Genomic DNA, 14,999 nt, shown 5'->3' on the forward strand with positions numbered 1-14,999 from the left:
GGTGGTGCTTAATTCCTTGAGCTCTTTATATATTTTGGATATTAGACCTTTGTCAGATGTAGGGTTGATGAAGATTTTTTCCCAGTCTGTAGACTGTTGCTGTGTTCTGTTGACAGTATCTCCTGCCTTACAGAAGCGTCTCAGCCTCATGAGGTCCCATTTTTAAATTGTTGACCTTAAGGCCTGGGCTGCCCATCAGAATGGCCAAGATCAAAAACTTAAGTGACAGCACATGCTGGTGAGGATGTGGAGAAAGGGGAACACTCCTTCATTGCTGGTGGGAGTGCAAATTTGTGCAACCACTTTGGAAACCATCTGGCGCTTTCTCAGAAAACTGCGAATAGGGCTACCTCAAGACCCACCTATTCCATTCCTTGGAATATACCCAGAGGATGCTCTATCACACAACATGCTCAACCATGTTCATAGCAGCCTTATTCGTAATAGCCAGAACCTAGAAACAACCTAACTATCCCTCAATTGAAGAATGGATAAAGAAACTGTGGTACATTTACACTACGGAATACTACTCAGCTATTAAAAACAAGGAAATCCTGAAATTTGCAGGTAAATGGATGGAACTAGAAACGATCATACTGAGTGAGGTAACCCAGACTCAGAAAGACTCACATGGTATATACTCACTTACAATTGGAACTAGCCCCAAAAGGGATGTCCCATGAAAGTCTTCACTTACCAGGAGATTGGGATAGATGTGGGGACCTCTTATTGGGAATCTAGGTGAGAGAAGTATGGGGGAATGGGGAAATAGAAGGATCCAGAAGGCCACCTGGGCCACGGGGGGTGGGGGGGGTGGGGGGGGTCTGCTCAAACTACTGCACCAACCAAGAACAATACATGCAGTAAACATTGAACTCCTTCTCAGATCTAGCCAGTGGACAGCACATTCTCCACAGTTGTGTGGAGAGCAGGGACTGACTCTGACATGAACTCTGGTGACCCATATTTGACCACTTCCTCATGGTGGGAAGGCCTGGTGGCACTCAGAGAAAGAATAGGCAGGCTACCAAGATGAGACTTGATAGGCTGTGACAATATGGTGGGGGAGGAGGTCCCCTTCTGTCACAGACCTAGGGGAGGGGAATAGGGTGAAAGAGGGAGGAACGGGAGGAGACAAGCAAGGGGGTAACAACTGAGGTATAATCTGAATAAATTAATTAAAAAAAAAAAACCAAGTCAATTGCCCCAATCTCCTCCTAGGCTAATGGTTCTCACAGCCCCTCATGCTGTGGTGACTCCCAACCAACAAATTATTTTCGTTGCTACTTCACAACTGTATTTTTGTTTGTTTGTTTGTTTGTTTTTTAGATTTTCAAGATTGGATTTCCTCTGTGTAACAAGAGCCTTTGCTGTCCTGTACTCACTTTGTAGACCAGGCTGGCCCTGAACTCACAGCGATCTGCCTGCCTCTGCCTTCTAAGCGCTAGGATTAAAGGCGTGCGCCACCACACCAGGCTCATAACTGTAATTTTGCTATTGTTATGAATTGTGATGTAAATATGGACATCAGATATGCAACCCCTGTGAAAAGGTCATTTGAGGGGTCACAACCCACAGGTTGAGAAACCACTGTCCTGGACCTCTGTGGCCTCTTCCCCATGGCCTCGAAGATGACATCCCCATCTGCCCTCAGCCTCTTCATGTTCAACACTGTTTGTAGCAAACTTGTTTACTTCCTGAAAGGAACAGTAAACGCCATTGGCGCTGCCTGGTCTGTCAAAACCACCACCAGGCTTCTATTTCTGCCAGGCTCGTGGTACTGGCCCCTTGCTGGGAGAGCGCCAGATGGGTAGGTGTCAGCGCCTGGCTTTCACCTCTTTTAAGCCCTGTGATCTCAGACAAGGAGATCACCTCTTGCCTCTCGGGCCCTTGGCTTCTTCAGGGTTAACGCTGGGATGGTAATACCTCACCTGGTCCCTCTCACTCGCCCTCTTAGCCATCACACCAGCTCTCTAATCTTCGGGGGGGGGGGCTCTGTTCTCTTTTCTTTCTTTTTTTAAATTTTATTTATTTATGTATTACGTATACAGTGTTCTGCTTGCATGTACACACTTGCACACCAGAAGAGAGCACCAGATCTCTTTATAGATGGTTGTGAGCCACCATGTGGTTGCTGGGAATTGAACTCAGGACCTTTGGAAGAGCAGCCAGTGCTCTTAACCTCTGAGCCATCTCTCCAGCCCCCTCTTTTCTTTTGGTACCTCAAGGATATGGATGCTAGCCTTCCCCTTCCTTCACAGCCATGCCTCAGTCTCTTCACTGGCTCCTTCTCTTGGTGTGAGAGCGCCCAGGCTCAGTCCTTTCTCTTCTCTATCTGGGCCCACCATCTCTTCTGTTCCAGGCCGTGTAGATACCAGTGTCTTTTGGGTTCATCTTTCTATCCTACCGCCCCCTAATCATCAATCCAACTCTTAACTAGGAACCGCCACTCTACACACTGTGTAGCCTGTACCGTTGTCCCAGCCCCCTGACCTGACTTTGAGTACTGTTTCTCCTGCCTCAAGGCAGCCACTGACCTTTTTGCTGTTTGTAAGCACATGCTAGGTACATTCCCATCTTGGGGGTCTTTGCGCAAGAAGAAGAGCGCTACTTCTTGGAGGAGCTTTTCCTGTCTTGCAGGATATTTTGGAGAAAGGTTCAGTGCTTCAGACACTGCCGCCTGGCAGCCTGCATCCACGACACACAGCATGGAGGCACCTCCTTCAAGCCACGTGTATCTGTGTTCGTGTCAGAGAACTGGGGCTGTGGCACATACACGTTACATTCCAAATCCTTACACAGGATGCAGCCGGAACTCGTTTGTCCTTTATAGCTCCTTTCTTCCCTCTCTCTCATCTTTCTTTCATTTCCTCCTTATTAGGAAATCAAGCCCAGGGGCTTGTACATGCTGGGCAAGTGCTCCATCACTGAGTTATAGTTCCAGATATAGGGGTTCGAGACAAGGTTTCACTATGTAGTCCAGGCTGGCCTCAAACTCATGATCCTCTGGGTCTCATCCTCCTATGAGCTGGGATCACAAACATGTACCACCATGTCTGGCCTATTTTATGTTTTCGCTCAGACTGTATAAGCCCACACACTCTTGCCCTGTCAATCACAGGGCAGGGTCTAACACCAGAACTGATCAGGGAGAGCAAGAAGCAGACATGGTCTAGCCCTGGATTGCTTTTCTTTTCTCTTCTTTTTTCTCTCCTGCCACTTTCTTTCTTTTGTTTTCTTTTTTAAGGTAGCGTTTCTTATAAAGTTGGCCTTAAATTCCTGCTCATTCTGTCTTTACCTCCCAAGTACTGGGATTACGAGTGTGTACCACTATTCCTGCCAACTCCCATTTTAAAAGCACTTTTGAAAATTCAAGCATGACATACTTATAGAAAAGCACACATATCTCTGAAATAGAAATCTCCATAATTTCCTCCCCACAGGTGTACTTAGCTGTATAAACGGCATCCATATCAAGAGATATAACACTGGTGGCAGGAAGGGGCCCGGGCGCCCTCCTTACCACTGCCCACCACAGGGAATCCATCCTGATCTCTCATGCAATGGATGAGTCTGTCCAGCTTGGAGCTTCCTTGTAAATGAAACTGTACTGTGTCTGCCTCTTTCAGACAACATTGTTGTGGTATATTATTCCAGAGGGTCCACACAGTGTTCCACCGTGTGAATATTCAACTGAGGATACAGCCCACCAGTCTCCAGGCAGCTCCTAACTGAGACGCGTTGATGTCTGGACCACACATCCTATACTAAGCCTCTAGGTATCCCAGCTGTGCCTTTTGTCTTTGCTTCTGGTCCTGGAGATTGAGTCAAACACGCTAAGCAAAGTGCCCCGACACCACTCCAGGTTGTGAGATTTTTAAAAGATACCCACTGGAGATTAGGGAGATGGCTTAATTGATAAAGCGCTTGCCACACAGGTGTGAGGACCAGAGTTCAAATCCTAGAATCCACATTAAAAACAAACAAACAAACAAACAAAACAAAACAACCCACATTGGTAATCCTGGTACTCCTATGGCCAGATGGGAGGTGGAGACAGAATCCTTCAAAACTTGTGATCCAGTTAGCCTGGCATACACTGCTGCAAACAAGAGACCCTGTCTCAAACAAGGTGGGTGGTGAAGATGAAGACGAACAGACCAGGCTGTCTTCATATCTCTGCATATACTCTGTGGTACACACACACACACACACACACACACACACACACACACACACACACACTTCCATACATGATATCTCCAGAGCTACAAGCAAGAAAATGCTCTTCCTGTTACAGTTGTGTGTAAATATGAAATGGCCACCTTCTTTCAGTTTTGAAACTACATATTGAGGGTTGGGGAGGTGGCTCGGCAGGTAAGAGCACACACCACCAAGCCTGACGTCTTGAGTTTGATTCCCTCAAAACACACACGGTGGAAGAAGGGAACCAACTTCTCAAAGTTGTCCTCTGACCTCTACACAGGTACCATGGCCTGCCCCTCACCCCCACTAGAAAAACCTCTATATGTACCACCCATCTTGGTGGTACAAGAAATGGAGCCCAGGATCTCACCCAAACAAGGCAAGCACTCTACCATTGGCCTATAGCTTCACGTTCGATTTATTTTTATTTTTTTTTATCTTGACGCTTGCCAAGTTGCTAGGGTTGGCCTTGAACTTTGGACTATCCTGCTTGTGCTGTTGGAGCACCGGAATTACAGGCATATGTCACCAACACATGTCACCACGGTGCTCTGACATTGATAAGTCATGTGTAGCCTCAGCGATCTGCTAAGTGAAGGTAAAAAAAGTACCCTAAGGCTTTTTCTAGCATTATTATTATTATTATTATTATTATTATTATTATTATTATTATTATTATTATTATTATTATTACTGCCCTCACAAAGTCACTATCTTGTGGCTAACTCAAAACAAGTTTTTGAGATGTAAAATAGGGGTGTTGCTGGGCTCAGTTTAGAGAGGAGAAAGTGACGCCAACAGCTTTGGCAACAGCTTCAGGGACAGTTGACACTGTAAAGCCAGGACAAATATCTTGGCACTGGGGATGCCATGTGACAGCGAGATCCATGTGACACTCTACCAAGCCTGACAACCTGAGTTTGATTCCCAAAAACACACACAGCAGAAGAAGGGAATCAACCTCTCAAAGCTGCCCTCTGAGCTCCACACAGGTGCCACCACGGCATGGCCTCCACCCCCACCAGAAAACCCCTATATGTTGAATGAGTCTTCCTGATCTTGGTGGGGAACCAAGATGGGATTCTCCCAGCCCATTCTTCCTGGACTCATGTACCAGAAGACACTTTCCCTCTGAGGCTTGCAGACCTTTAGGGGGTACCCCATGTCCTCCTCTTGTTCTTTTCCTATGCTGTATCCCCCTCCATCCAACTTCCAGCACAGGGCCAGGTACCCTGGCGCAGACTGGAAGCTGCTGTTAAAAAAGCGGTGACAATGGAGTATGGGGTGAGAGAGTCTACGTACGTGTGGACAGGTGACTAGCTTGGCCTCACTACCACCATCACCTTCACCCTCAGACAGGGTTTCTCTTTATAGCTTTGGCTGTCCTGGACTTGCTTTGTGGACCAGGCTGGCCTTTAACTCACAAGGATCCACCTGCCTCTGCCTCCCTGAATGATAAAACCAAAGGCGTGCGCCACCATGCCAGGCTGACTGGCTTGGCTGTTTAAGGCCACCAGAAGACCCAACCCTGGTGCTGTAGATGTAGTACAACTCCACCAGTTTTTTTTTTTTTTTTTTTTGTCTGAAGCCAGTTCTTGTGTAAGGCGGGCTAGCCTTGAACTCACTACATAGCCTAGGCTGGCTTTGAACTCACTATGTAGCTGCCTTCACCTCCGCCAGTGTCATTATTATAGGTATGTACCCCTATGCTCAGTTCTGCCACTCTTGATTCATGTAATGGTGGCTGGTCCCTGCAACCTTCTGAACTCCAGGCGCAAGTAATGACAGACCTGCAGTCACCTTCCCTGCAGGAGTGATGAATGGCAAGATGCCTAGCTGTCACCTGGTCACACTTCGGGACAGCAAGCTGTTGGGGGACATGTTTCATGACACAAACACTGACACGACAGCCACAACCAAGTGACCTTGGGGAGCGAGGATCGCATGGTTGCTCTGAGTTCACAACGGTCCTATCTGGGGTCCTCTCCTTATGGGAGGTGTGTTCTGATTGGACAGTCTCCTTGGAGACAGCAGGTACCTGTTCACTCCTGTATCCCAGATTATTCCCCCAGTGCTATTGGTAGAGCATATCAAGCACCACAGGCCCGGAACTGGGGGCATCTCTTCTTCTGATGCCCACCTACCTCCATGACTGGCAATGCCTTCCTCCCTCCATCCCTCCTGAGCTCTCCTCACCCTCCCTTCCCTCCTTCCGTCAGGACAGAATCTTCCTGTGAAGGCCAGCATTCTCGCTTTGTCTCACTTCCGGAACCCTTATCCATCAGCAAACCCCCGTCCACTCTGTCCAAAAGATCAGGTGGGAATTCAGGTGCAGTGATATTTATATACCCTAGCTCTGTAACAAACCTATCCTAGGCTACATAACAATATCCTGTCTAAAACAAAATCAGCGTCGTCCGTCCACCCCCCCCTGCCCCCCCCATACACACAAAGATTAAGCAGAACCCTGAGCATGCTATATTCGATCATCCTTATCCAGAGACAGGAGCCTTCACCTACTTTACCCTGATTTCTCTAGAATGGCTTCTCTACTCTCCTGCCTGGATGATCTCCAGAGCTCTCCCCTCTGGTTTCTTGCTTCTGGCTCCACCCCTTGTCCCTACATTCTCTTTCCTAGTACAGGAAGCACTGGAAGCCTAAGCAGACCACACACCCATTGCACTGCTTTGTTTTGTTTCTTAAACCATCATTAAGGAAAAAGCAGGAAACCCCACACAGCCCTCAGAACCATTGCTAGCTTTCCTAACCTGTCTGACCTTCTTGCTTCCATCATCCTTAGGACCCTGTCCTGGGACCTCGCCACACTCAGCTGCTGGTCCGTCTTCGCTTGTCTCTGAGCCTTCCCTGTGTGCAGGCTCTGCTCAGGTCACACTGTCTCATGAAAGTTCACCTTGACTTCCTGATTAGAACTGCGACCCAGCCCAGCCCCCTTCTTATTCCTGCACCCGCCCCTTATCATCTGTTCTCTTCTCTCCATGACCCCTGACATCTTCTCTCATTTGATACAAATGAATCGTTCTTCAGTTGCGGCTTTTCTACCTTCTCCCGCTAGAGCGCGTGCTTCCCTGAGGACAGGTCTGCTAAAGCGCAGCTTTTATGGACCGTGATGCCCCTCGCTACCTAGAGTTTGCAGCCTGCTCACCTCAACCACAATGACTTTGGTCCCTCTCTCAAGGAAAAGCACCCTCAGACCTCAGAGCGACCATCCAGTCTGCCTTCTCACCTGCCAGCCCATCACTTCCGGTGCTTAGCCCAGAAGGCACATACTCTGTATACACTGGCTGAACAAAACGCATGAATGAATGAACTAATGAATGAATGAACTAATGTGCTCTCCCAAGCCCCAGCGCCAGTGGCAAAACAGCATCATGCTGGTGTTTCTCTGGCACTTAAGGCACCATCCTGACAACAAAAGGAGCCTTGCGCCTAAGATACTAACGTGTAAATGACATCAAGGACGGGTCAGTTGTGATCATTTCCCCAGACTCCCACAGGCAAGTTGGAGGGTGGCTCCTTAAGGCTCCTCTTCCACTCCTGGTCTGAGGAGCACCAGCTGGGAGGTAGCCCACAGCCCCGCCTGCTGTCAGCCACTTGGTTTCCACAGCAACAGCAGCTTCCTTAATACTGCGATTAAACAGCTGGATGGAGCTGATAAGGCAGAAGGTCCGGCACCCAGAATGGACCACAGGGCAGATGCCCATTAATGGGTACCGAGGCTGAGATCCGTGTAGACTCAGGCTCAGTGGCAGAGGGAGGGGGATGAGGGCTCCAGAGTTCTCTGCCCCAGTTCTGCCAGCAATCTCCCAGGCCTCAGGCTGCTGACAGGCTCTGTCCAAAGAAGATTCATTACTTCCTCAATCCTGTACGGTGGGGTGGGGGGGGGCCCCCATCTGTGCTAGACAGCTCCTGTGGTCACTGCGAAGGGACTGATTGGCAAGATCATGCGTCTCAGCAGAAACTGGACAAAAGGGGAGGGCGCATTCTGGTTCCCTTCCACCTCACTGAGCTACTCAGGCAAAAACAGGAAGCCTGGGAGGCCAAAGAGGGTTATGCTGGGCTAGCCTGTAGCTTGAAGGACTAACACACCTCTCACGCCTGTAAAAGGCCTGGCGTCTCCCAGAGATTTCGGTAACTGAGTGCCGCAACACCCGGGACCTGTGGTTAATGTGGAACTCGAGTCCAGGCAATGTAGCTCCAGTCCTTGGGTTCAATTCTGTCCCTTAGTGCCCTGTCAGTGCCTGTCGTGACATCCACCTGCACCAACCCACTCAAGTCACTCGCTGTCCTTCACCCTTACTGCCTGCCCTCTCTCCTTGCAGCTCATCCATGGAGCTGAGGGGTTAGGGGCTGCCAATACCTGGCCATGGACCAGCTGAGTGGCGGAAGCAAACTGGACTAGAAACGGCAATGTCTGGTTTGGGAAAGAAATCCGACCTAGGCTGGAGACCCCATTCCCACTCGGCTCCACAGCACAGCCCCTGGACAGGCTTCAGAAAGAGTAGTTCCAGGTGGACCAGAGGGTAGTGAGGCAGATATCCTGACCCCGAGGCAACCGGCAGGGGAAGGGGGAAAAGTCACAGACTTCAGTCCTTGCCTCCAGGGCAAGTGATTTGCACTCCAAAGCCTTTTTGTTGCTATTGTTTTAAGATTCACACACACACACACACACACACACACACACACACACACACACTTTGGTGATTTGATGTTTAAGGACAGGGCTTCTCTGTGTTGCTCTAGCCATCCTAGAACTCACTCTGTAGCCCAGGCTGGCCCTGAACTCAGAGGTTCATATGCCTCTGCCTTCCAAGTGCTGGTATTAAAGGCATGAGCCACCGTTGGCCTGGCCTTATTTTTATTCTTAGTTTTGTATAGGTGTGTCTGTCTATACATCTGCGCTTGTAAATGCAGGTGCCCAAGGGGGCCAGAAGTTGGAGGCCCTGCAGCCGAGTTACAGGTGGCCACGAGCCACCAGATGTGGGTTCTGGGAATTGAATTCTCCTCCTTTGGAAGAACAGGAAGCATTCTTAACTACTGGGCCATCTCTCCAGGCCCTGGGGTTTGCTTTGTGAGACGGGGGTCTAACCTAGACCAGGTTGCCCTCAAAGTAGACATAAGACTTGGAATCCCTGATCCTCCTGCCTCCACCTGCCAAGGGCTGGGAATTACAGGCGTGGTGTGGTGTTGGAATCAAACACAAGCTTTGTGCATGCTGGGCTAGCATTGCCTCCAACTAAGCTGCATCTTCAAGCCCTTAGTTTTGAAACAAGATCTCACTATCTACAGCCAAGGATGGCCTCAAACCCATGGCGGTCTTTCTGCTTCTGTTTGCTGAGCGTTGGGATTCCAGATGTGGCTCCAAGACCATTTCGGTTGTGTTGGGGTGGGGGGAATTTAGGGTGGGGAGGGAAGCCAGTGGATTTCACAAAGTTTTCTCTCCCAGCTTACATCCCTGGCTCACTTCCTTTCCTAAGCTTCTCCCTTTAGACCAAGGCCAGGGAATAGAAGGCGGAAATCTGGGATCACAAGGGACCAAAGCTCCCAGCCAGAAGCTAGAGACCAACTCCAAGAAGCCTGAATTTCAACATCTCCAGCTTTAATGAAATGGGTTTTCCAAGTCTCTGGCCTGGCAGGGAAGATTCGGTCCCCGGAAGGAGATGGTACCTAGCAGGCTTAGAAGTGGGCACTTTCCACCTGTCTGTCCATTCGGTGGCCATTCTAATTCCAGCTTCCTTGCACGTCACCGTCTCCGTTTGAGAGCCCAGATACACTGAAACTTGAGCTTTGTCCATTACTCGTGCCTCTTGATGGTTTGCCTTACTTGCATTTTGGACAATAATTCAAGAGGGAAGCCTTGGAGTCCCTCATACCTAGAGCCCTAAGGTTTAGAGCACCTTAGTTATGGCCCTGGACCACAAACCTGAGGCTCCTCCTCTCAGAACCATCACCAGGCAAGCCACAGACCTGTAAGGGGTGGGGTGGGGGGGGGCGTGGGTTGTCTCAGCACCACCTAAGCTCAGCTAGACTCAAAAAGGATGAGTGAGTTTCCCACAGTTACACACCTAGTAGGTGACAGAATGGAGACCAGCCAAAGAAGACACCATGGAAATGGGCCTTCGAGGAACCAGAGCTTAGCCCCTCCTGAGGGGTGGGTTAGCTGAGGAAGCAGTGAGAATACCCGGCTCTCCCACATGGGCCTGAGGTGGCACCCGTGGGAGCACAAGCTGCTGCTAAGCGGAGGACGTACGCCTGGAACAACGAGAAAGCCAGGAGAAGAGTCCAGGAACCAGGGAAGAGGAAGTGGAGCATCTCCACTGGCCAACAGGTCTCTCTTCCCAGTTGCTCGAAGACTCTACAGTCAGGACCGCCTGCTTTCCTTGCTTGGGTTCTCTTCCCACAAGGAGGCTGCACATCAGGTACTTACACGCTCCTAGTGACAGGGAACCCAGTGCTTTTCAGGAAGTCTTGGTTATTTTGTATACATGCAAAGTCAGCCTCTGGATTTCTAATGCTTCCTGAAGGCCTTGGGTCAAGGTTAAGTATACAAACCGACTAAATTTTCTAAGGGCAGTCAGTCCGTCCAGGCCTCTCGCTTCACCCCAGTGACTGTTGGCTAACCTGTCCCCAAACAAACAGTGATAAACAGCAAGTCAGAGCAGAGATTAAACCCTAACCTCCTCTGCCCTCAGTCTCTGTGTCCCAACTCACTCTTGATTGTTTTGGTTTCTTTGGTTTGGTTTTAGTTTTTCAGACAGGGTTTCATTGGGGGTAACCCTGGCTGTCCTGGAACTTGTTCTGTAGACCAAGCTGGCGTCTCAAGGGCTGGGATTAAAGGTGTGCACCACCACTGCCCAGCTGGGTTTTGTTTTGGAGAAGGGGGGTCTCATGTAACCCAGGCTCACCTCAAATTCCATGCATAGCTAGGGGCTATCCTGTAACTCCTGATCCTCCTCCCTCTACTTCCTGGGTACTGGGATTATAAGCACGTGCCACGATGCCCTGGTTGTTCTTGCTTTTTGAGACAGATCTGCCTCGGGCCTTCTTTTGGAATTTGTTTCCACACAAATTGAAGGTATACTCTGAGATGTTGATAATATGCCCAATGAGGTGAGGACCAGGAAGTGAAGGAGACCTATTGTGCCACCTAGTGTGTGGTGTGTGTGTATGTGTGAATATACGTGTGTGGTGTGTCCCCAGGATCACAGGTCTCTTTGATGGAGTGGAGCTGAAGGCATTAACTTCCTGCTTCCTGGGGTGGGGTGGGGTGGGGTGGGAGAGGGAGAGCTGGAACTAGAGCCTTTGTCCCAACAGTCGGCCTGTTTCTCACAGGACCACGACTTTGACACCCATCCTGACCTCATTCGTCCCCGTCTTCCCTCCAGTTGATAGGATTACAGGGACCTGCCATGAGAGCTTCTTGCTTCTCAACTCCATTTCACATTCTCTATTTCATGTAATCTCCACCAAAATCTTGCAAGGCAAGCAGCAGGTGGCTCATTTCCTCATTTCGCAGGCAGGGAATGGAAGGCACAGGAAGCAAGGCCCGGTCACCCCACCAGTTGCTCCCCTTTCTTCTATGTTCAGGCTCTTCCCAGCTACCCCGGTTACTTCTCACCACAGCCCCCAAGGTTCAGGGGTTTAGATGAATTGCATGTGATGCAAAGTAGCATACAAAAAAAAAAAAAAAAAGAGTAGCTCAGAAAGTCAGCCTTTTGGGTAACTGAGCTATAGCTTAGGGTCCAGCCTCCTAACCTGAGACGCTTCTACACTGTACTTCTGCAAGCCCCCAAGGATGAACTCAGACCCCAACATGAAGCCACTGACAAGCGCCAGCCAGGAATGGCCTTCAGAAGCCAAGATCACATGGAAGATGGAAGATGTTTCCAGTCTGAGGTGGGCAGAGGATTAGTCAGTTCTCTGTCATTGAAGACATCTAAGCAGAGGCTCACCTGTGCCCCCCCCCAAGGGTCACAGTAGAGGCAAGCTCCAACCCACAAGATCTCACACACACTGTGAGGTTCCAGGGCTACGGTGCCGGTGCCTGAGGCTCCAAAGGGCAGCCAGGTAATGAGAAGGCTGCCACCACACTGCAGGCATCTTGTCTCGTAGTCAAACACTGTGTGACAGCACTGTGACCTTGCCATGGCCATACCAACCTGGTGTCCTTTTCTCCCCAAGACTCTACCATAAAATGCTCAATTACCTAAGCCCCTGCCATAGCATATCTCTGAGCTGGGAACACAAGGGAACCCTGTGGTTTCATGCTTCAGGCTTTGGGGAGCACTGCCTCGGGCAGTCCTAATGACTCATGACTTCACTGCCACCCAGAAACAAGGAAGGTTGCCCCTGAAGCTTGGTACATCTGCCAATTTTCAAAACTTTTTGCCTAGTCACTGTGACCACGACAGTGCTGTAGTCACACCTGCCAAGTCCAAGTGAACAGAGAAAGGAGGTTCACTGATAAAACAAGGACCCCCTGGGAAGAGTCACTGCTCCAGTCTGGCTGATGAGGGGCTCCCCATGGTTTGAGCTAGGACCACTTAGTGGCCCAGAGTAAAAGAGTGGTCTCCAAAGACACTTTTTATTTCCGTTTGGCGATAAGGTTTCATGTCTCTCGGGCTGGCCTGGAACTTATCACGCAGGCAAGGATAACCTTGAATTTCTGGTTCTTCTACTTCCAGCTTCCAAATAGTGGATGACAAACTGCACTGCCACATCCTCTTGACATGAGGGTAGGGATGGGGGGGGGGTAGGGGTGAGGGGTAGGGGTGTGGAGGGGTATACTCTATTGCTGTCACTTCTCCTAAATCCACATAACCTCTTGTGCCTAGCCCAATCCAAGACACCTTAAGGGACAGCCCTAGAGTATGCCTCTTGACTTTTATACATATCTGTGCACATGCAGGCATAAAGGTTACCATCGGTGCATAACACCTCACCTTCACCCCTGCACACTATTACTGCACACATCAGGTACGTACGCACAAATAGGCATCATGGAAAAAAAAATGTGCAGACTGGGATTCTGAGTCTAGATTTGAAACCAGCCTAGTCTGGGCAGCCACTGGGTAAGCAGAAACTAGCCCCCTATTACGTCTACATGGGACGCCGAGATCGTATCTTCAGTTGCCTTGCCTGGTAGAGGAGTGCTAAGTGTGCACACAAGTCACACATCCAAGCTGACTGATGGAACCCACAGAAGGTTGCCCTGTGTGTGCACTGGAGGGCAGTACTAGGGTTTGGGTCTGAGCCTCCAGCATGCCAGCTAAGTGCCACACCCGTGAGCTATAATCCCAGTACAAAAAGGACTGCTTTTACTTACTTTAGTACGATTTTTAATCCAGCTCTGGTTTCATGGAATTGTGTGCTTTGGGATAAGTCCCTTCACGTCTGGACCTCCATTTCCCCCCATCCATCAGAGCAGAGGGTTGGGCTAGGAGCCTTTAGTCTACCTCGCTTTCTTATGTCCTGGGTGTAAATAGGGCCTTGACCACAGAAGCATTGCCTCCTCCTCCTCAAAAAAAAAAAAAAAAAAAAAAAAAAAAAAGGCAAAGCAAAACAAAACAAAAACGGGGCCTGGAGGGTCTATCTGTACCAAGGACCCGATTGAGCAAGGATTTGGATGCCCTAGGATGTAGGGAGGGAAGATTGAATGAACAGTCAAGCCATAGTTAGTGGGTCAGGTGCTGGGTGGGGGTGTTCATTCACCAGGGATGCAGACAAAGTGCACAATGCTCCCTCGATACCCTGAATGGCACGTCCCTGTGCTTCCCAGTTCCTGATGCCCTGCTCTACAGATGCAGGAGCCTCCTTCCTCCCTAGCTCTTCCACGCGGGGTAGGGCAGGGCACGGCAGGGCATGGCGGCAGCATCGTGGCCGTACAATTTTCCAGAGCCCATCGTTCCCTCTTTGATGCTTAGAGCCTTTCAGGTCTGGCTATACATTCTCCTTCCAGGGCCTCAGCTGCTGCTCCAGCGCTTACCCCGGAAGGCTGTGCCGGGGGGCGGGAGACCAGACTTCCCTTCCGCAGCACGGGATCCCCGCCCCCCAAGCCTCAGAGGCTTGTCTTACCCAGAATTTGGAGTCCAGCTCCCCGGAGCCACACAGACGGTCCATGTGGCTCAGGTGCTCGTCAGGACTGGGACCTTAGTTCAGCTCAGCCCCAGTAGAACTGCCCGGGGAGCCGCCTCCAGACTCCCAGCTCCACCACCACTCCTCTCGCCCCGCCCTCAGGCCCTCGGTCAAGTTCTCCAAGTCCCGGCAATTTCGACACAGCCTCGATAAAACTGTTAGTAAATTGCAACGCTGGAAGGGATTGTAGAGTGACGAGGGGATAGTTAACAGTACTATTCCCTTCCAGTGGTCCCTGAGCTTCTAGACCCTGAAGCTGATGGATCTGGGACGGACCTGATCCTCAGTGTTCCGGCGGGGGTGGGGCCCGGGGGGAGGGGACTGAAACATAGGAAAACCTGGAGAGGTATATAGCAATTTTCTCACTTGTAAAAGAAGTCCTTTGTAAAGATAGGGTCACATCTGACTTTATGAATACAGGGTCACCTCAAGTTTCATCATCTATATAGTATGTGAAGCGCTTGTTAGCCTAGGCTTCTCCACATGTTGTCAGACAACTGACAGACACCAGCACTATGTGTGTGATGTGTTTATGTGCATGTGTGTAGCAGGAGAGTGAGGCATGAAGTTGGTCCCAGTACCAAATAGAGGGGTGTGTGGTCCTTTTAAGTTGCTGCCTTCTTCTTCTTCTTCTTCTTCTT

At 50.0% G+C, this 14,999-nt stretch overlaps 1 protein-coding gene across 2 annotated transcripts in view; it reads right to left on the minus strand.

Moving 5' to 3' along the window:
* Positions 1-14,430, minus strand: part of ABCC3 (ATP binding cassette subfamily C member 3) — a 51,607-nt gene extending 37,177 nt beyond the window's left edge. For both annotated transcript variants that reach the window (XM_084748006.1, XM_084748005.1), the window contains exon 1: positions 14,299-14,430. In XM_084748006.1, the coding sequence (XP_084604132.1) occupies positions 14,299-14,343 (45 nt within the window). In that variant the 5' untranslated portion in view covers positions 14,344-14,430. The remainder of the gene's footprint in view (positions 1-14,298) is intronic.
* Positions 14,431-14,999: the final 569 nt, after the last annotated feature.

This window comes from Acomys minous (genome assembly GCF_964271855.1).
Source record: "Acomys minous genome assembly, chromosome: 12".
In the NCBI taxonomy this organism is placed as follows: domain Eukaryota; kingdom Metazoa; phylum Chordata; class Mammalia; order Rodentia; family Muridae; genus Acomys; species Acomys minous.